The sequence below is a fragment of the Acanthaster planci genome, linkage group LG05 (assembly GCF_054643075.1).
Source record: "Acanthaster planci isolate LZ-2023a linkage group LG05, COTS_SCS, whole genome shotgun sequence".
In the NCBI taxonomy this organism is placed as follows: domain Eukaryota; kingdom Metazoa; phylum Echinodermata; class Asteroidea; order Valvatida; family Acanthasteridae; genus Acanthaster; species Acanthaster planci.
The window spans coordinates 17,762,200-17,785,694 of record NC_141781.1 but is presented as its reverse complement, the minus strand read 5'-3'; the positions used below and the strand labels follow the sequence as shown (position 1 = coordinate 17,785,694).

The 23,495-nt window shown below is 40.1% G+C and overlaps 1 protein-coding gene and 1 non-coding gene across 3 annotated transcripts in view; one reads left to right on the top strand and one right to left on the bottom strand.

Annotated features, from left to right (window-relative positions):
- lonp1 (lon peptidase 1, mitochondrial) overlaps positions 1-15,586 on the top strand; it is a 28,838-nt gene extending 13,252 nt beyond the window's left edge. The window contains exons 13-21 of one of the 2 annotated variants that reach the window (XM_087137086.1): positions 240-295; positions 2,202-2,289; positions 2,629-2,751; positions 5,670-5,786; positions 6,978-7,118; positions 8,095-8,260; positions 9,743-9,957; positions 11,706-11,826; positions 14,441-15,586. In XM_087137086.1, the coding sequence (XP_086993212.1) occupies positions 240-295; positions 2,202-2,289; positions 2,629-2,751; positions 5,670-5,786; positions 6,978-7,118; positions 8,095-8,260; positions 9,743-9,957; positions 11,706-11,826; positions 14,441-14,460 (1,047 nt within the window). In that variant the 3' untranslated portion in view covers positions 14,461-15,586. Of the gene's footprint in view, positions 1-239; positions 296-2,201; positions 2,290-2,628; positions 2,752-5,669; positions 5,787-6,977; positions 7,119-8,094; positions 8,261-9,742; positions 9,958-11,705; positions 11,871-14,440 lie in introns of both variants that reach the window. The other variant, XM_022250512.2, reaches the window with a different exon arrangement.
- Positions 15,587-23,313: 7,727 nt separating this feature from the next.
- On the bottom strand, positions 23,314-23,387 carry Trnat-agu (transfer RNA threonine (anticodon AGU)). The gene has a single exon. It is a non-coding gene; the product is annotated as a tRNA-Thr (tRNA).
- Between the last annotated feature and the right edge of the window lie 108 nt (positions 23,388-23,495).

Genomic DNA, 23,495 nt, shown 5'->3' with positions numbered 1-23,495 from the left:
ACAGGAGTAGGATTGAACACTTTCCTTGGTAAGGGAAAATCTTTACATTCTAGCTCCGAGTGTCCATGAAAAGGAAGATGGAAAGCATGTGTTTAACGGAATCATGAAATGAGACTTGCCTGATAAGTCCTTTGATAATAACTAACAGCAAGTTGGTCAAGCTTTTTATGTTAACTGATCAGTCCATTTGTGGATGTGAGTGAATGTTGATAAAGTTCCTTTTCTCTTGCTTTGACTAGTACTTCAGGTTCAGTGTTGGTGGAATGACAGACGTGGCCGAAATCAAAGGACACAGGTAATGCCCTGTGTGTGACTGTTGAATGTTAGGATGCAGATGATACAGTCACAACATAAAGCTTTCATTGTGTCTTTATGAATTCAATTCTTTGTATCCTGCATGATTCTATTTGTAAACATCAGTGTTTTATACAAGTCCATCACAAGTCTCTGTAAGTACATGCACCTGTAAATCCATTGCAAGTCCATCACAAGTCTCTGTAAGTACATGCACCTGTAAATCCATAGCAAGTCCATCACAAGTCTCTGTAAGTACATGCACCTGTAAATCCATTGCAAGTCCATCACAAGTCTCTGTAAGTACATGCACCTGTAAATCCATAGCAAGTCCATCACAAGTCTCTGTAAGTACATGCACCTGTAAATCCATTGCAAGTCCATCACAAGTCTCTGTAAGTACATGCACCTGTAAATCCATTGCAAGTCCATCACAAGTCTCTGTAAGTACATGCACCTGTAAATCCATTGCGAGTCCATCACAAGTCTCTGTAAGTACATGCACCTGTAAATCCATTGCAAGTCCATCACAAGTCATTCAGTCTTGAGCCAGTTCACAAGCTATTCAATTGAGATGTGACAAAAGCATTCTTTTGTCATTATGCTCCCTGTTACTCATGACTGGCCTTGTAAAGGGACTTGACTCTAACGCTAGTAAAAATTTGGACTAGTCTCCAGCACCAATGACCAGAAAAGGTGTGTCATGTAAGTCCAAGCATTTTGGAGTGATGAAGCAAACAGTGTGTTTCCAGTAAGGTTAGAAGAAAAAGGAACTATGTACATACATGTATAATATGGCTTTTCCCAGTTAATTTTGCACTTCATTCATTTAAAATTGCTGAAAAGAATTGTCACTTAAATGTTGATTCCAATTTTGAAGTAACACCACTAGATTTCACTTTCAGAACATAACTTATTCATCCTACATATTGTCATTATGTCTCATTCCTGGGAATGGCGTTGAATTGGAAAAGCAAATTGGTTTTTTTGTCATTCATTTTACTGATTTAATCATTCAATTTCGTCAGTGATATAAATTTGTATACAGAGCATAGGCCCTTAATCTTATCAACAAGAGAGAGTTAAATAACAGTGAGTTATGGAGGACGGTGTGGATTTGCTTTTTCCAATTCAACGCCATTTGCAGAGTGAGACGAAAATGACGATAAATAGGACGAATAAGTGTGGTTATTTTGGGATTTACAGTTTTCAAAGTGAAATCTAGTGGTATAATTGTAAAATTTTAATCAACATTTAGGGCAAGTGACCCTTCTTTGACAAAATTATATTTTCATTTAGGCAATTTTAAATGAAAGAAGTACTAAATTAACCGGGAAAACCTATATATTACGGATTTTATTAAAAAAAATTAGTATACTGTGGCTACATGATGTGTTTGTTCGTGTACATGTATGTCATTGTTAAGTACATTTACATGAAATACTCCACTGAATGTTCCTTCCTGGCTTGATTTGGGGGTCATTTTTCACAAGAAACCTCAAAATTAAAAGCAGACAGCAAAACTTGAAAGTGTGTGTATATCCTTTTTGCATGAGCAATAACAGTGAGGTCCACTCACAGGGTGTCCATGCAAGCTTGCACTTGTATGATTCAGAATACCTGATTTTCACTGGAATATTTGACCTTCGCATAAGCGCCAAGGCTACAAACTGTCGTCTTGTCTGTACCAGTCAATAGGTGTTTGTTCGTGATAAATCAGATAGATTGCTGATCCTAGTCCTGGTGCAACTTGGCACTTAATTGGTTTCTGGACTTGTGGTATTTTTGTCTCATCTCTTCTGATTTGAATGTAACATTTCTTAATTTTGTTTCAACGTTTCAGTAATTCTTCATCAAAACAAACACTTTTTTTTTGTAAAGTGGGAGGTTGAATTTCTTTTATTCAGACGTACCTATGTTGGAGCCATGCCTGGTAAAGTCATCCAGTGTCTGAAGAAAGTGAAGACTGAAAACCCTCTTATTCTCATTGATGAGGTCAGTCATGTGTGTGTCTCAGTCTTGTACTGCATGCCTCTCCCTCCTAGTTCATATACGTCAAAACTTCAGCCCCAGCCTTCAAATTAAGCAAGGACAATCAACCATTTGGCTTGTATTTTGCAGAATTCATATAATTTAGGAAATCCATTTAAGTGAGCTTTCTTTCATGAAAAGTTAAATGAAGGATTGAAAACCCTAAGACACCCAGCCCCAGTCATCTAAAATTGCTGTATGTTCCATTATTTAGGGTCATTGACTTGTTTGAGGCAAAGTCCTTAAGTACGTTCTTGAATTTAACATTCAGTTTTGAGCATAATTATGGTTTTCTTTGGACAGGTTGACAAGATTGGCAAGGGTTACCAAGGTGACCCATCCTCAGCGTTATTGGAGCTCCTTGACCCTGAACAGAATGCCAACTTCCTAGACCACTATTTAGATGTTCCTGTTGACCTCAGCAAGGTGTGGCTTTCAACTAATGATTTTGTTTCAGTCACCTTCCTGAATTTGAAGTGAATTGGTGACCTGTCCTCATAAATTAGGACAAGCATTGGCCTTGAGGCTCACAAGATTCCATTAGTCACCATGAACAATGACATTTCATCCTTCACTGATGTGCAGTTGGCCAACTGTTGAATGTGTAAAGACCTCATGTTGGTTATCACTATCGACTGTTATTGATGCAATCTTAATCCTGGACCAGTGGTTGGTCTCTGAATCCATATCTGTAAGGGCACTCGGAGAACCCTTATTGAATTAGCAACCTTTTGACGATGATACAGGAAACTAATCCAGTTGACGAGATCAAGTCATGCTATGGGTCCAGTGCATATATATATGTACATGTTGTATCTGACCGGTTTACCATAGTATTGTTTGCTGACCTCTTGCTGATACTTACATGAAGTAAATACCTCCTCCAGTACCTCTGTCTCTCCCTCTGTTTTTGAGTCACATTTGTATTTTTTGCCTACCAGTGGCTGGTAAACTGTGGCTGGCCATCAGTGAAAAAGCAGATGAAATAATACACAGTGCTAAAATGTCCGCTGTCAAGCGCCAAATAATTTCTAAGCACTGCTGTTAAATATTGATAACTGTGTTTCTCATTAAAAGTAATGGGTCAAATGTGCCTGCACCAACCAGGAATGGCAGTTTTGCAATTTTTCTTTGCCGTGAAGAACAATGGGCGTAAAGGGGGTCTACATATGAATGCATGCATACTACTTGAAAGAGCCTAACATAACACATAACAGAAAGTTGTAACTATTCCACAAAATGAATCTAAATGACATTGTTCAAAAAGCCATATCCTCTTTGAGTGACCCCTGTTCACCACTTACAACCCAGGTTGTATCTTGTTATTGGGGTGTGATCACTGGCCACATGGTGTTTCAGGATTAATGGCTTCTGGCTAGTGCCCCCCGAATAGAGATATTGACAAATGGGTTGAGCCACCAACATAGGGCTGGATAGCTCCGTTGGTAGAGCACTGGTATGGTATTCCAGAGGTTACAGGTTCAAATTCCGCTCCAGTCAATTTCTTTGTTCATTTTTATAGATATTGGTTATTTAGATTTATTGTTGCTTCAGAAATGGCATACATTTGCTTTCATTTCAATATTTGAGTCAATTTACATCTTCTTAAAAAGTGGACACGTACGGTTGAAAACTCTTAATGTGTAGTATTTGTTACAAGAGTTGTAACTTGGAACACACTCAGTCTTTTTTCACCTTTTGTTGATTAGAATTAATATGCATATTTTAAATGTACATGCACATGCAGATGCATGGTCATCTCCATGAAGTCCTACTAGTGCTGCAGCCGAACCAACAAACCGAATAAAAAATCATCGAACATAGCACTTTCACACCGAATGGAACCGAACCAAACCGGTCAGTTCGGATATTTGGCTTTAATATGGCATGGCACTGAGAGCACAAAGAGTGCATGCAAGAAAACTTGATGAATTATAAATAAGGAAACACAACTAAAAATGGATGATAAGTACTGCCGCACAGGCACTCGGCACATGTGCTGTTACACATACTGTAAATGTACATGTACAGTAAACTTGTAATGTTGTAAAAAGCATGTGGTGAGAATTCACTAATAAGCAATTGAGAACATGCAATATATGGCATTTCCGATGCCCTGCATAACAATTCTAAATTCTCACTACATCCAACTGTGCTTATATGTATTCAGATTTAGCATTACGTGTATGTTTGCCAATCTCTGATAGCCACCCCCTTACATTCCACATAAGGCCAAGGATGTCATAAGTGGCCGTGCAAGATGAATTTTAATGGATACTGATGCTAATCGGACTTGTGCTCGATCTAAAGCAACTCTAGAGGGAATATTGATTTTGCTAGACGGCTGTGGCCGGTGCAGCACTCCAGCGCATGGCAAGATTTGGTTCGCGTGATGGCCTAACTTGCCTTTCATTTGATCATGTTTTTTTGTCGTAGTGTCATCGTAGTGAAGTCGTAGTGTGAATGCATTGTAATGGAATTTTACCAGATCTCTAAGTTGTTTGCAAATCTCAACAAAATGCTGTTATCTGTTCGAAAAAGACTGATGGAAAATGGCCCCATTGGCCACAGGAGTACCATCCTGGGAAAAAATGCTAACTTGATACCAATGTTCTTCGAATACATCGAATGCCATAATTTGGCAGTTGAATCTGCTTCGTGAAAAATAACTAAAACACAATTCCCTAGGTTTGAAATCTAATTTAATCTTGCATACTGTAAAGGAGGAAACTCCCATTTGAGCATGCCGTTTTTTTGTTTTCACATATCCTACTGTCGTTTTGTTAAGTCAAGCGCTGTCCAAACACAACCGCTTTTGGTCGGCAAAACACGGTTGGAAACTCTCACACCTCTGACAGTAACTTTTTATGGAATTTTAACTCCTAATAACTAAACGAACTTTGGGGAAACAATTATGAAAAATTTTCAAATCGAAGTTGCTCTTAGATTGGGATGGCGAGGAGATTCACTGCTTGTATTAACATATGTTATACACAAAAGTACTACGGCACGTTTGTAGCAAGCTCCTTGATGTCTCAATTTGCATTGTACATGTGTGTACATTTCCAAACCTGAACCAAACCAAAGTTTGACAAAAAAATTCTGAACCATGTCCAAACTGAACCCAAACCAAATCTTGGCACCTACTTGCAGCACTAAGTCCTACCTATCTATTGCACATGTTGCATGCTACTAGTAGGTACCAGATTTCAATTGTGGCAACCTAAATTTTGTTGGAAAAACAGCACAAATTTGGACTTCATAAACTCTGCACAGTATTACAGCCATCTCCAGTTCTTTACTTGCGTATCACAGCAATCAGTTTGGTCCTCGTTTCTACACAGGTGCTGTTTATATGCACTGCCAATGTGATTGATACCATTCCCGAACCATTGAGGGATAGAATGGAACTGATTGATGTGTCTGGATATGTACCACAGGAGAAGGTGGCTATTGCCAAGGTTAGTTGCAACAAAGCATCTACTTTATATTAACCCTTACTCCTATCATTTGTCCTCAAGGAATTCTACTCAACACAACTAAGTCCAGAAAACTTACTGAATGCAACAGAAAGCAATGTGGGGTTCTATATTGAAATGCACTCAGACACACTGGTTAAACATTAGTCTTGGCTGTAGGCTGTGACTCAGTGTACCAAGACCCTGGTGGCAAAGGGTTATATCTGCATACAAGCATAATATCTGGTATCATGTAGAATAGCGTTTGATGTCCACCAAATGATACATGTGAGACCTTCACCTTCAAAGATGAATATGCATCAGTCCTAAGCCAGCCAAGTCATGTTATGATTTTGATGGTAGATACTTGGTGCAATATCAACCATGTCCATGCGCATACCTGCTGTGTTATATCTCAGCTGTGACCGTACCCTTGGACATACATGTACATGTATAAAGACCTCACATTAAGGATTCATTCATTTCCTAAAGTGCCAAACAGGCTCCTATTAGACAAATAATCATGTTTTAGGTCCCTTTGATGCCATTGCTGACAGTGTTTCAGGCCTTTCTGGATTTCACTTTTATTACCATATTCCCAGTAAAACGGTGATGTCATCCTAAGCAGAAGTTACAATGCTGTAACTTGTGCACACTACCAAATAACACCTATCCTTGTTTCTATAAGTTTTTGGACACACAATCTGGAACTATTTCATGGAATTTGATTGTGTGTGGAGCTCTCCATTAGCTGTGTGCCACTGCTGGGGTTTGTAGCTAAATATTCACAATACACTTGAAGCAAGATATAGGACAGAGAGAATGCCCCCCCCCCCACCTTTGTGTTGGTCATTGTTTGATCGGAATCTCAGGAAATCTTTACAGACTTCTAGGATGTGTCAGGTAACAATAGTGTAGAATGTGTATAGGGATTGGACAGGTAAGGAGGGGTACCCTTCCGTCCCATATCTTGCCTGATATGTCACAATGACATAGTCGCAAAGTTTCAAAACGCAGTTGAAAAATCGAACTTTGTAAATGACTGTGGTTGTGGTGTCTTATCATTTTTACAAAGTCAGCGCTTTTAGCTTAAAATCATACAGCGCCAATAAAAACTGTAACTGATTGAAGATGTGTGATATTAATTGAGCCAGTATTTTGTTCAGGCTTAACTTTTTTGGTTTTGATTGACAGAGGTACTTGGTCCCACAAGCTCGTGAGCAAACAGGCATCAATCAAGAAAAGGTAGTGATCGGTGAAGATGCCCTCAATACACTCATTAAGGCTTACTGTAGAGAGAGCGGTGTGCGTAACCTCCAGAAGCACATTGAAAAGGTAATGTCGTTATCCAGACATCTTCCATTAATGTACTTGAACTGGTCATCAGACTTGCTTCAAAGTGTGCTAGAAACTCATGACTTTAAATCATGAGGTTCAGTTTATAGTCCATCTCCAAATAATGAAGCATCTACTGGACTGAGCGCAGCCAAATGACTGCCAATCTTAGGTTTCCCTTGGCTCAACTACATGTATGAACCAGTGGTCAGTCTACTTGCCCTGAGTTTGCCACTCAAAAGGCTTCCAAGAGATATGGGCAATTTACAGTGTCATGCCCCAACAAGACGGTACCATGGGGAGGCATTTTGCGCAGTGCATTGTAGTAAAACTGTCAACAAAACCTCTTCCTGCTGGCTGTGCTGTGTACAGGATGTTGAATTATTTGACTGTTTTTTGTCTAGGTTAAAGATTCTGAAGTTTTTACAGAGTCCGTGTTAATATAAAATGGTGTTTTTTTATGAGAAACAGAACACCATGATCAATCACATATTTCCTCAAGTCGGCCTTTTTTAATTTTTAGTCAACTACACAATACACATAACGACCTCTTGGTTGCACACTGTATTGTCATTCCATTACTAACCTCATGAACATTCGTAATTAGCCAAGGAAATTGTCTTTTTGAAAAATTTAAAATGGATCTTAAAGTTGGTGCATGAAGTTGTATGTCAATGGTCCTGGAAAGGTTTCTAAACACTACCACCTTTAAGGTGTGTCAAATGCATCCAAGAGTCATTCCATCACTATGGAATTACCATTCCACTAAAGAGATCTCAGATTTAAAACAGAAAATGAAAGTGTCTGCCAAGTTTGTGAATAGAAGTGTTTCAAAGTACCAATTTTCAATTGTGTGGAGCCTTGAAGAGTTAAAGAATAGACAGGTTGAAATTAGGTGTTACAACTCGTGCCTTATTTGATGAGCTTGGTCACATGTTCAATTGTGTGTGGTTGTTTATTGTTTGCCTTTATTTAGATTTTCCGGAAGTCTGCATTCCAGATTGTTAGTGACAAGTCTGAACGAGTTGAAGTGAATGACAGTAATCTTCATGAGTACGTGGGCAAACCAGTCTTCACTAGCGAGAGGATGTATGATAAAACTCCAGCTGGAGTTGTCATGGGACTGGCATGGACTGCCATGGGTGGGTTTGTAGATATCGTTTAGTAACGTCCACTTACTGCCGGGTGGAATTTGAAGTTGCATGACGTAAAACCGGGAGATTTTCAAGATATTACATTTTCAAAATTCTTAAAAAAATCGTAGCTTCATTTACTGGACATTTACACCTACACGAATAACTGTATGGTGACTACTCTAATCTGACAGACAACATCTATTGATGCCCAAGTATTTCAGCCAGGCTTGCCGCCTTGTAAAAAGGCCCAGATTGTGCAGTGTTATGTAACTTTCTTTTGTTCCCGAAACTGGCACAGTACGCTACAGGCATCTTTTCAAAAGGGGACACATTAGCATGCAGCAGTACTGTATCGCTCATTGCTGGAGCACTTTTGTCCCCGGTGGTAATATGCTCGTGCTAACTGCCACAAATAGTGGTATAATCTCTCAAAATAAGGATGGATTTCCTCCGCTATTGACAACTGAAAAAAAGTTGGCAATTCCCAGCAGCTCTGTCTTTTGTTCAGAGTACAATCTTTTGTTACAAGGCCCAGCTCTTTTGTCCGGTTTCGGGCTCCCCGGTTTCGTGTATAAAGCCTATGTGCCCGAAACTGGGTTCCCCGGCAGCATGCGGTTAAGGCTAGCACTAGCATAGCATAGACATTATCATGTAAGATCATGCCATTTATTTGGTCAGTGACTATTAATTTGGCAGCACCTGTTTGTCTGTTAATATAAGGTAAGACTTAATCAATTTTCACTGCTGATTGCTTTCGAATTTATCAAGGGTGCATTATGTATCAGTTCTGCCAGTGCATTATTCAAAGTAAACATTATGAGAATTTGAAAACAGAATTTTAACATTCTTTCCATCTCAAAAGTTCATATGCTGTGAGGGTCAGTGTACTTCTTGTTGTATGTATCGTAAGTTTGGTACATGCTTTCGGTTAATCTACCCATAAATTTTTGCCAGATGCCTATCCAAACAAATAAGCACATTCAGGCAAATTTGTGCAACCCTCTGCCCCATCCATTTAAATTGTGAACAATGCAACGCAGGCTTCATCAGAAAACAGATCAAAGGTTTTAATAGATTGATGATCTATTTGGTCCATTATCTTAAGCTTCCTATACACATTCACAGAAGATAAAAAATGCACTGTATTCAGTGGACAAGTGAGGCTACATTCTAAAAAAAGATAATATTGGATCAGAGAAATGCCGATCATGGTTAGTCTTGATTGTCTTTTTATGTATTTGTACAAAATTTTAACCCTTTCTTACGGGAGCCGTCCACAGCCCTGGTTTTGTGTGAGGATTAGTGCATACCACACATACAGTCTATTCACCATGCAGCTGCTGGTTCAATGGGGCCTGCTGCTGGACAGAGCATTGCATACTGGGCACACCACAGCCCGGCAGTCACGGTCAAAGGAATTCCGGCGTGAAGGGGTTAAACTTTGCAAAAGTAAATAATCTAAGCAATTGATTGACTTCTCTAATACAGGTGGTTCAACACTGTACATAGAATCAGCTTTGCGTAAGGCGGGTACCACCGACACAAAAGGTGCATTTGGCTCATTGGAAATCACTGGTAACCTTGGCGATGTGATGAAGGAGAGTGCCCACATTGCCTACACAGTTGCCAAGTCCTTCTTGTTCACCGAAAAGCCAGATAACAACTACCTAGAGACTAGCCACATCCATTTACATGTACCTGAGGTGAGAACTCTCATGTTCAGAAATTCTTACTACATCACGTCATTTGAGGTTGTTTTCCTTAAAGATTTATCTGGCCTGTTTGCTTCAACATAAAGTAAATTTTGACAAGCACAAACTTGTTGGATAATTTAATAAACCTGTTGGGAATGATGGTATCTGTTGTTCTAACAACCGTGAAATCCAATCAACCATGTAATCTTACAATGATCCATATTTCTATGAGTCCCGTTAATATTTTACAAAACCAACCCGAAATCGAACTGACCCAAAACCGACTTTGGGTTAGATCGTTTTTTTCCAAGATTTTAGTCGGATTGGGTCGGTTACGTTTTTCCGTTTGTGGTTTTCGGGTGGGGTCGGGTCGGTTAAGCTATATTGTTAAAAAAAAAGGAAATAAAAATAACTGAAAAACTGAAACAGGAAATTCACTTGATGAACTTACTTTTTAGAGCTTCAGATTACATAGTTTGTAGCGACAGTGACGCGGCACATCAAAATAAAAAGTGAACTGTCCTACTATTGTGAGTAGACCGGAAATAGTCGCACACAGCCGCACACAAAGTTCAAGGCAGTTCGGCCAACTACGCATATTTCACGAGATTTTTCTTTCGAGAAAAACAAGGCAGATAAAATTGGCAAAGTTATGTAAGGGACAAATATTGTGCATGGTTTGTAGACATGCAGGAACTTTATAGCACAGGTCACCTTGTTAGGACATGGGACAATACGACTACATCTGACAAGTATATTCACAAATATATTCCTACAATACTGGCATAAGTTACAATTTATGTGGAATGAAGGATGATTAGCCCAAACCAGGCATTGAGATTTTTTTGGGTTTAGTTACCTTTTTGTCGGTTTGTCCCGTATCTCTTGTTGGGTCAGGTCAGTTTGGAGAGTTAAGATCAGTTTCGGTTCGGATTCAGTTTGTGTCTGTAAAGTTTCGGGTTGGTCTGGCCAAGTCAACCCAATGCGATGCACATTTTTAAGTCCAACACCGTATGTTTTGATGTGTGTGAACCTGTCATGATGATAAATTATTTCATGGTGTGTGAAACCTAAACCTCATGCTCAGTATATTAAGCTGAGTTTAACATGGCAACAGGGATTACTTCCAGGTGATGCATTTATGGGACGTGTATAAGATCATTGTATTTCGAAGGGGTCCATCTACTTGTTATACATATTTAGTTAAATATTTCCAAAGTAATTCTAATTCTGTGAAATGCTTTAGTATCCAAAGTTAGTATTCAATCCTGATATTTCCACTGATGGAAAGAGATACCAATACATGTAAGACTTTGTACCTGGATACATGTACATTTCATTTCTCTAAGTTCTTACTCGATAGTTGAAAACAGATAGCTTGAAAATGTGATACCGCATCATAATGGTTGGGTGTCTTCACTAATGTAATGATCAATCCATTGCATGTTAGTCACAAGATGGTCAAACTGAATGAAGTGAAAATTAATACATGAAAGCAGATGGCCGTGACTAGGCATTGATTGATCAAAGACATGCATTGTGTATCCCTATTACTTGTGAAAATCTTGGCTGAACTTTTGCCTTCTCTGCACCAAACACAGTAAGGGCTTCACAGTTTATACGTAGGATTGTCACTAAACAGAGCAATTGCCCTTTATAGCAAAACAGTAATAATTGCTGAGCTTTGTACTCGGGTTGTGCATTAGTGAAGAAAATGAGACTACCTTTGCTGTATGCCTTTCTGTTATTGCTCACAGGGTGCCACACCAAAGGATGGCCCCAGTGCTGGCAGCACGATTGCCACAGCACTAATATCACTGGCTCTCAACCGACCAATCAGACAGAACATTGCCATGACTGGAGAGGTGTCTCTCACTGGTAAGATTCTGCCAGTTGGAGGAATCAAGGAGAAGATCATTGCTGTAAGTCTACAAAACCTGATGCAAGATCTTGTTGGTATTGTCATTGTTAGCATTAGTACCCCACATAAGTCTTTTTCAGACTTAACCTCTTCGTGTTAATATACCAAGGATGGCCTATGAGGCTGGCTACTGGTCAAAGCCATGCCTTTTCTCATCTCAATTGCAGGGGCTAATCTTAATGCGTGCAAACATTAGGTTAGATGGAAGCTTCCTTCTGATCTGCACAATAGGTGACCTGGACCACTAAAAGTTGTTCGGCTTTACTTGGTCTGTAAAATACATTTATGCCAGAATTTCCTTTTCCAAAAATCCACCCCTGAAACTAACCAGACCTTTAGGGTTTCATTCCCCTTCCCCCATTTTTTGGTACATTCAGTAAAGATTTAGTTTTAATGGCCTGCTTCCTGCTTCCTCACATTTGATGGCGCTGTTGACCTAATTTCACATTTGGCATAAAGTTAGCGCGTCTTGAATTTTTTGTGCGTATTTGTTCGCCCTCAAAGTACAGTCGAACCTCATCAATTAGAGCATTGTTGATACAACATTCTGCTTATACCAAAGAAGTTGTAGACCTCAATCCTTTGTTCTTTATTGATTTCATTGCTGATGATACAAGGTTCCTGTTATAACAAGGTCATCTGCAGTGAGGTTTGAATGTCCTTGCTAAAGCAGTTTGTCATCAACTGGTTAGCAAACTGTAAATACATGTATGACAAAAACAGGAAAAAAACACAGAAAAGCCACAAGTAAGCATACACCTCAGACAACTGCCAACACAGAATAGCCACAAGTAAGCATACACCTCAGACAACTGCCAACACAGAATAGCCACTAGTAAGCATACACCTCCGACAACTGCCAACACAGAATAGCCACAAGTAAGCATACACCTCAGACAAGTGCCAACACAGAATAGCCACAAGTAAGCATACACCTCAGACAACTGCCAACACAGAATAGCCACAAGTAAGCATACACCTCAGAGAAGTGCCAACACAGAATAGCCACAAGTAAGCATACACCTCAGACAACTGCCAACACAGAATAGCCACTAGTAAGCATACACCTCTGACAACTGCCAATACAGAATAGCCACAAGTAAGCATACACCTCAGACAACTGCCAACACAGAATAGCCACAACTAAGCATACACCTCAGACAACTGCCAACACAGAATAGCCACAACTAAGCATACACCTCAGACAACTGCCAACACAGAATAGCCACTAGTAAGCATACACCTCAGACAACTGCCAACACAGAATAGCCACAAGTAAGCATACATCTCAGACAAGTGCCAACACAGAATAGCCACAAGTAAGCATACACCTCAGACAACTGCCAACACAGAATAGCCACAAGTAAGCATACACCTCAGACAACTGCCAACACAGAATAGCCACAAGTAAGCATACACCTCAGACAACTGCCAACACAGAATAGCCACTAGTAAGCATACACCTCAGACAACTGCCAACACAGAATAGCCACAAGTAAGCATACATCTCAGACAAGTGCCAACACAGAATAGCCACAAGTAAGCATACACCTCAGACAACTGCCAACACAGAATAGCCACTAGTAAGCATACACCTCAGATAAGTGCCAACACAGAATAGCCACAAGTAAACATACACCTCAGACAACTGCCAACACAGAATAGCCACAAGTAAGCATACATCTCAGACAGCTGCCAACACAGAATAGCCACAAGTAAGCATACACCTCAGACAACTGCTTAGAGATTGTGAATGGCAGCCATTTTTCTGGTAAGAGCCACGGATACACAACCAGCAGACTTTAATGCAATCCCATTCTATCAAAATGAGTAACCCAGAATACGTGTACGCCGGCCATGCACGACCTCTGTACTGCAGAAGGCCTGTACTGCAGAAGACTTCATTGAAGCCTTTGCCTTAAAATGATATCGCTGTTTGGCTTGTGAACATCAACATAAAAAAACATTCTACACCCTAAAAATTCTATCATTTAGACCAGTGCTGTTAACTTGAATCTTGAAAAAAAATGATTTGATATACATCTATAAATACCAACTTTCGTGGAGATTAACACAAGAAAAGTATTGGTGACTGTCCACCGCATATGCAGCTCTAAGCAAACTTGGCTGTTGTCATTGTACTGGTGATTAAACCATTAGAAATGTCAGCATAAATAATGGAATAATTAGACAGTCTGGCCAGATTTGTCTTGCAAAACACCATACAGATAAACATGTAGGTCAGTAAGGGTTGTCAGAAGAGGTGTATAAGAACCATGTCAATTTCGAATTCAGGTTGTCTTGAAAAAAATCAATAATCAAACACTTAGTTGTAGAAAATGACTTAGATTAATTTCGGCCTTTGAATGATTTTTCTTAGAAGTGAGAATGAGTGGACGTAAATATGAAGTTTAAATTTGAGGCATGGATGAGGATAAGAACATCCACTTCATTATACCATGGTTAAAAAAAATAAATTTATTTCTTTTTAACTGTTGACAGAGAATTTACATTTAAGATGACCTCTAAAACAGAAAATGCTTGAGAATTGCTTTGTTGTTCTCTTGACAGGCTCGCAGGGCTGGTGTTGACTGCATCCTACTCCCAGCTGAGAACAGAAAAGACTTTTCGGACCTGCCAAATTTCATCACAGAAGGCTTGGAAGTGCACTTTGTTGAAAACTACAGAGAAATATACAGCATTGTCTTCCCTTGATTAAGAAAATATGCATATCCTTCATTTTAGTGTTTGTAGATAAAGAGAGTGTAGGCCTGCCTTAATTTCAAATGTAGAGATGACCATGTTCATTTGTGATGACTGATCATCCCTCATGCTCAATCTGTATCAATACTGTTGTACCATTTGCACTGACAAAATTTGAGAGACTTACAGATAACACTAAAAAGAAAAAATGTGTTTCAAGTAAAAACAAAAAATACCCAGAAAAGACAAGTTTACAAAACTATTTGAAAAGCTTTGATGAATGCATCAAGTACTCCCCCAAAACATGTGTGCCTATCAGGGCAATCTAGTAGTGCCCTTGTTGTACTGATAAACTGAACATTGGGAAAGATATGATACGGATAAGTAGCCTCTTGCTGAAATTACTGGTAAAGAATTCATACATGGCATCTATTAAAACAGATTCAACCCAACATAAATGACAGACAGATAGAATATGTTACTCCATGAGTTGAAGCTGAGTATGTTGCATTGCTTTTAGTCGAGTACTTGTTTCCGAGTACAGAGTACTGCCAAGTACTTAGATGTCTGAGTACATAAAAGTCTGAGCACTTTGCCAACCGAGGTACTTGTTTTCAAGTACAAGTACTTAAACGCATGAGTACTTGTACATGCATCTCTGAGTGCGAGTACTTCCGATTCCCTAAACAAAAAGCTTCACTTAGGTGTGTAAGTCCATTTTGTACAAATTTATCGGCAGGGCCTACTCTTTGAAGCCAAATTGTACTAATGTTGATACAAATGACATGATTGTGTGATAGCTATGTACACGTAGCTGTTTCAGATTCTTAGATTTCTCAAAAGCTGATAGTCAACATTAGGAGAGGAACAGTAGGCAATAAATGCTTTCACATGGCCATGGACAGTAAATGCTTTCACATGGCCATGGACAGTAAATGCTTTCACATGGCCATGGACAGTAAATGCTTTCACATGGCCATGGACAGTAAATGCTTTCACATGGCCATGGACAGTAAATGCTTTCACATGGCCATGGACGTAAATGCTTTCACATGGCCATGGACAGTAAATGCTTTCACATGGCCATGGACAGTAAATGCTTTCACATGGCCATGGACAGTAAATGCTTTCACATGGCCATGGACAGTAAATGCTTTCACATGGCCATGGACAGTAAATGCTTTCACATGGCCATGGACAGTAAATGCTTTCACATGGCCGTGGACAGTAAATGCTTTCACATGGCCATGGACAGTAAATGCTTTCACATGGCCGTGGACAGTAAATGCTTTCACATGGCCGTGGACAGTAAATGCTTTCACATGGCCGTGGACAGTAAATGCTTTCACATGGCCGTGGACAGTAAATGCTTTCACATGGCCGTGGACAGTAAATGCTTTCACATGGCCATGGACAGTAAATGCTTTCACATGGCCATGGACAGTTAATACTTTCACATGGCCATGTACAGTACATGAAGTGTACACTTGTACATGACATACATTCACCGTCAGTTACGACACGTATTTGTTCGCACATGTATGGTGGAGTCTACTTTCCAGGCTCTCATTCCGATGCCCATGTTTTTCTATATGCTAAATATGTCATTAGAATTTTCAGGTGTAGGCATCAGACTAACAACATCCGCATTTATCAAGAGATCATTTTTAGGAATACCCTAGTCTTGGGTCCAAGATGCCTTTTGTGGTGCTTCAGTCTGTCAATGCAGTGTGTGTTGTATAATGTAATTCACTGCGACCACCCACTTCAGGTATACCTGCCGCTTCACATGATAGCGATTCGTCTGATGATGGTTCTTTTTGTGGAATAAACAGGAAGGTCTTGAAATCAAGACTAGGAATAACCAATGACCCAGCGTTTTGCCTACTTGATTGGCTAGTAAGCTCACAGATGTTATGCCATTGTATGTAAATGCTTCCATCTGCTAGTATTAGGCCTTCTGTTTTTTGGGCGGTACCAAACATCAGTCTGTGAAGGTTGATTTTCTTGTCGTGTTTTAATGGATGGGGTAAGTTAAAGGATTTTTAACCAAGTACTGTTAATCGAGTACGAGTACCTTGATGCTCGAGTACAATTTGTTGTATTTTGCAGACTGAGTACAAGTACGAGTACTCTGAAAACGGTACTTGAGTAGTACTCGAGTACGAGTAATACAACACTGGTTTGTCGTGCTACCAAGTGAAGTTCCATGAATGCTGAGAATATCTCTGCATTGCTGTAGACTTAATGGGGGCTTAACACATCTACTTTGTGTGCTGGACAGCCAGTATCCGCAACACTCAGCTACATGTATATGGCAAGAGCTCAGCTCCTCCAATCAGTAAATTATTCCCAAGAGGGCGCTGAAATTTGCTGGTCTTGCTTTCCAAGCCACTGAACAGCTGTTTTCAAATCTCATTTTTGGGAACCAAATCTAAACTCCACAAAGTTGTCTGATGTTAAGACACTTTGCCACTACACTGGAGTAACAAAGCAAGAACAGAGGGATGTTATGTCAGACGGACGGCAATGGTGATGCATCCGGGATGTTTATGACAGGACGACTACTTCTAGATAACACAATCAATAATTCTGAAAAATTAATCCTTGCTTGAATAAGTCCTTGCATGACCTACCGGTTTAGGCATTTCTTGTGGGTTGTGACTGTGGAGCGGAATCATTGGTCAGTAGTCATAATAACGTACAAGATGTTTCATTTTGCTTATCCCTTGAAACAGTATGCACTCCTGCAGTACCTTTAGAAGCTAATACACATATGAACATGTCTTTGCTAGCCACCCTTAACAATGCCAGTAGCATGGTATCAAAGTCGGAATGCTTAACAATTGCATACATGTGTAGTGAAGCTAATGAAAAGTGATTTAAAATATGCATGTGTGCCTTGTGGATAATTACCACTTTTGAAGTGAATTGCATTAATAAAGTAGTCATGCCCCATATTTGAGCAACTTCAGTAGTTGAATTGGATTTGGTGTATCATTTCTGATAAATTCATGCTATGCTGTAAGCACTCATAACTGCCTGGGAATGGATTAACAAAAGTAAATTTGTAAAATGACAAATAATATAATTGAGTTTTTCTGAGGTTTCCTTTCTTTTTCTTGTCCTGTTCACGGTGGACTGAAATTAATATTCATTTGTAATGATGCATATTTTCTATTGTGATTAATGAATATTCACTAAATTTAGCATTTATTAAAAAATGTGGTGAATCATTACAAAAGAGTCATGTTATATCTGATTTGTGTCCTCTGTCAACACAAAGTAACTTACATGTAACTCTTTGTAGCTTTATCAATGTTTTATTAAATGTGGAAAGAGCTTGATTCTCTTGACAGGTTTGTTTTTCAAGTTATCAATAAGAATGTACCCCAAGTTAGAATGTTGGAAGCAACTCGGTCTTAAAAGGCATGTGATCTGGAGTGTCACGTGTAGAGCACGGTCTTTAGGATTCAAGTTTCAGGGATCCTACTGAAGGGGACACTTTCATTCTATCAACAGCAAAATGCGAGTTTTGTCTTCTGCGTATTCTGCAGAAGACAGAACGGAAGCAACTCACTTCGTGAGTAAATGCATACCTCGTTGATATCCATATAGAAGGAAGATTGAGACATTTTATCTCAGCCTGGTCTGAAATCACCTCTGATAAATGGGTTTTGGACACAGTTGCACATTGTCACATTGAATTTGAGAGAGTACCGATTCAGCATGTTATCCCGACCCAGATCCAGTTTTCAGATTCTGAAGCAACGTAGACAAAGAAAGAAATTCGTTGTGCATGCCATGGCCAGTTTGTTTCCAATATTTTCCTGACACCTAAGAAGGATGGCTTGATGAGGCCCATAATTAACTTGAAGCACTTGAACAAGTGTGTTAGGTACCACCATTTTAAGATGGAAACTTTGGAGTTTGCGCTGACGCTTATCCGACCAAAGTGCTATCTTGCATCGGTAGACCTCAAAGACGCTTATTTTGCTATTTCCATAGCCCAAGAACACCCAAATTTTCTGAGATTTCAGTGGCGAGATAAATTGTGGCAATTTACCTGTTTATGTTTTGGGTTGTCCAGTGCACCATGTATATTTACGAAAGTTTTGAAACCAGTAATCGCTGTTCTATACGTAGTTACGCCCACAGTTCTGTTAATTATACAGATGATTCCCTTTCAGTTGGGGACACAATCGAAGAATGCGTGAATAACTTTAAATCCTGGTATGCCGTAATGAATGAACTTGGTTTTGTGGTGAATCTAACTAAATCACAGCCAACCCCATGTCAAATATTGGAGTTTGGGAGGTTTGTCATTAACACAGTGGATATGACGGTGAGCGTACCTCCCAACAAGGTTACTGGTATTGTTAATGCATGTCGTGATGTAGTTAACCAGACAAACCCGACTGTTTTGTCAGTTGCCAAGGTTATAGGCAGATTAGTATCCAGCTTCCCAGCGGTACCACTAGGTCCTATGTCTTACAGATGTTTGTAAATAGCAAAAGATGAAGCATTTAATCGAAATGGCGGACATTTTCAGGCCAAAATATCCTTGCCTTCTCAGGCCAAGTCTGAGCTACATTGGTGGATAAAGAATTTGCCAGATGCAAAACGTTAATTGCATTATGCCTCGGGACAAGACTAGTGTTGTAGCCTATTTTAATGGGGGTTGTCATTCCCATGCGCTTAATTCATGAACCAAGCAACTATGGTCCTGGTACCTCCAACATAATTCGTGGCTGCTTGCCTCTCGTATCCCTAGGGGCGATAATGTTGTTGCAGATGCCACACCCAATTATCATCCCAAGAGTGCCGGGTCTACTCCACCTCACGCACACACCCAAACGCTAACATCTATTGGAGAATCAACTGGTCTTGACGGCAGCAGTTTTATCAGGCGATCACTCCAAGCAAGAGGACTTCCAGATAGGACTGTTAGTATCATCCTCCGAGCCTGGAAACCAAGCACGCAGAAACAATATAACTCAGCCATATCCAAATGGCTTCACTTCTGTGCTCAACGGGCGCTTCATCCGATTCACGCCTCTTTAAATTCTGCATGAGATTTCCTAGCATAAATGGTTGATGATGACGCAGAATACAGCACGATCAACATAGCCAGGACTGAGCTGTCCTCGTTATTATGGTCTTCATCGGATTCTTGTGTCAAATTTGGGGCTCACCCTCTTGTCACACGGTTTATGCAAGAGGTCTTTAATCTGAGACCACAATTACCTAGATATTCTCACATAATTTTTATGGGATGTTAGTCTTTTGCTTAATTATGTCATTGAGTTAAAACGTACTATATAGGCCGTTTTCCAATACCCAACGTCGGCTCCGTCTTAGGCTTCAACTGTTTTTTACTAGCTGACTTTGAAGCTGTAAGCGCAGTGATCAGTCTTACAATTTCTCCTTTTGGGTATTAATTCTAATTATGGAATGGTCGTGTTTCCGTGTGAAGCCTTTAGCGGCACGGAGTCGGATGGCTAATGTTACTTAATGCAAAGGAACCCACTAGCTATGTTTATTGAGAGTGGTTGTGAATTGATCCAAATTATTCAGACTTAGCCTTTTGTTAATTTGATACCACTCTCATTAAAGTTTTGATCAAGCCTTGATGTGTTTCCGGTGTAGGTATCCTTCACATTACACTGGCTATCACGTGATCTGAATCATACTGCGAGGTAGAATCTCCCAATTAAACGAGTGAAGTGATGATTGATTGGGATTCTGCCGATCTGTTACCGAAATGAAGAATCACGTTTTGCCCACCCCCTTTTTCAGAGGGCCAGTGTAATTGTCTTCAAACACTGGGGAGATGTTGTTGTTGTCTTAATGGCGCTTTCAGCAACTCAGGCTATTTGCGCCAATAACTGTACGTTTATTCATTCACTTTATTAATCAGCATCACATTACGGAGTTCCCCCCCCCCCAATCTGGGGAGATGGCGTGGGGAAGGCTCTTATATAGGGGGATTCGTAATCACTTCCTTTGTTAAACTTTGAATGCGTGGCACGTTTCCTTCACCAGACAATACAATCTCACGTGATTCCTCATTTCTATAACAGTTCACTCGAATTAATAGGGAGATTCTAGCGCCACTAGTTATACTCGCTCTCTTCCCTTGCATTCCCAGGGACTCTTATTTAGCTCAGCTGTGCATTATGGACATACGGAGCTCTGGAAGTGCCATCCGACTTGTTGAGATCTAGACATGTTTTTTCGGGATGACGACACCATAAAGATAAGATATCGACATCCTGAGATAGTTTATCAAGGGATGACAATGTCATAAAAGTTGGATGAAGACATCCTCAGATAATGACAATAATCATTATCTCAGGATGTCGTCATCCAGAGATATCCAGCAAGTGTGATGTCTACCCTTTATGATGTCGTCATCCCATGCTAAACTATGTTGTCATCCAATCGTTACGATGTCGTCTTACGGTCTTACCATGATAAGTTATCGCAGGATGTCGCCATCCAACGTTTACGATGTCGTTATCTCAAAATAAATTAGCTGCAGGTTGTGAACATCTTGCCTGTATCATGTCGTCATCCCGAGAAACAATATGTCAAGATGTCAACATGTCGCCGGCCGGGATGGCACTCAAGTTCCGGAGCTCCGTACCGTACCGTTATCCCAAGAAACATGTTGGATGGCACTTACAGAGCTCCGTGGAATCACCAAGGAAAGCTTGAATTAATTTAAGTCCCAACTTGAAAGCCGTGTATTAGCGTTCAATAAGTGCTCATCTGATTTTCGTCGCCTTCGGCGCGTATTCTCAGCGGGTTTCTCTGAAACAATATTGTTTGCAGAACCAAATTCAACAGAAAAAGAGACAAGGCCGAGATCTGTTGGAATTTTTTTTATTCATAGAATTTTATTAGAATAGGGATTAAATAATAATAAACACGAGGAGGATTTGCTGCTCTGTGTTTGCAGCACATTTGGCAAGACTAAATCTGATCCTCACGGATGTCAGGAGAGGAGTGTCGTTTATATTGGTGTTTCCAGACATTCCTGAACCCCCCCCCCCAAAAAAAAAAAATCAAAGTGACAGAAAATCATGTGCATGAACTTTAGATTTATGGAGAATATCTCTTTTTATTGTGTCATACTGGCGGGGCCTTCATGAAAAGTTATTGTACAAAGCAGTGTAATAAAATCTAGTAGGCAATTCATGAATGATTAATATAAAGCCAAAAAATTTTTTACAAAATCTTGTTGAGCTTTGAAGATTAACTTTCATGGTGAAGGTAGAAAGCACATGGCTTACGGTACTGGGCACCAAGGATATCTCCTTGTGCATTGCAAAACTGTGGCATTAAAATCAACGTACACTTTCACAAATGACTACACCATAGGGTGTTACTTTAACACCGCTGGTGTTACTTTGCACACCTACGTGATAATGCACTCGATGGTGTTTAAAGGAACACCAAAAAAAGTTGGTGTTGTCCTCTGATAATACCGGGATTAAACATTTTTACCGAAGCTTGCATGAGGTCAGTATTGGGAAAGAAACCTTTCTTTGATAAAATGCCGTTATCTGGTCGTGCTTATTCGCCAGTGAGCCTTATATACATGTGCATGGCGCAGTGTTGTAGTCGAGACCTTTATGTCCGAGACCGAGACCAAGGCATTCGAGACCGAGACCAAGACCGAGACCAGCTCTTTCAAGACCGAGACCAGAACTTCGAGACCGAGATTTTTGCAGTTCGAGACCGAGACCGAGACCAAGATGACCGAGACCTTGCACAACATATACAATATATAGGCCTACATGTAGTTCATTAATGGTAAACGTGGTGGACAATTGGCATTAAACAGCAAAATTAAGTGCAGATTTTACATGTAAAGCACACAACATATTCCATGAAAGAGTTTTATTTGAACTCTGGGAAAAAACAGCACACAGTTATTTTGACCATGAAGGCATGGACTGCCGATGCTATAGAATTTTGTATAGAGTATACGGCATAACCGTACATTAACCATGTACATGTACAGAGTTTTTGTGTTCCATATGTATAGCAAAATTAACATGGGCGGGCCATGTCCAAATGTTTAAAAAGGCAAAACCTCAAAAAAAGGTCTCGAGACGGTCTCGAGACCGAGACCAGGTCTCGAGACCTCCAACACTGGCATGGCGGTTCGACCATAGAAAAGGACACAAAATTCGACAGATATTGGGCCATAATTCACGCTTTTCTCAGCGATTGCATGGAAACGAACGTCATAATCTGCCAATCTGTTCCTCCCAGGTTACTACCGTAATTCTTGGGTAGTAATCGCATGTGGTGCACTGAAATTATCGAATATTTTTTTTACAAATATCTAAGATTGTCGCATTCTTCCATAGGTTTATAGCGCTAGCGTTGGTCAGCTGAGTACGTCCACATACTTTCGGCACATTTAAAAACAGCCGCCATTCTACCTCTGTATGGTACAGCTTCAACGACGTGCCGTCAAAATGTTGAATTGCGGGTCACCAGCAATGGCTGGAACCGGGCTAGCGCCCCTCAGTGCCTGACTGAGTACTGAAGAGGTTATGCACGCGCAGATAACTTATACTTTATGCCAGAATGCTATTTAAAAAATATTTGTCGGCGAAAAAGTTCTCATACTCAATTGCATTCCCGTATATGAGCATTTTATTTGCTTTTCTTTATGCGAACGCAGAAAAGTTATTTTAAAAGACAAACTGGGAAGGAAAACAAGGCACCGCCCGGATTCGAACCGGGGATCTCCTGTTTACTAGACAGGCGCTTTAACCGACTAAGCCACGGCGCCGGCTGACATTGCGGCGAGTTCGTCAAAATATATACCTACGTAACTAGAACATGCAGCCGTGTTAATTTTGCTGTTAGCAGGTTTAGATTTGTTTGACTGTTGTTCCGC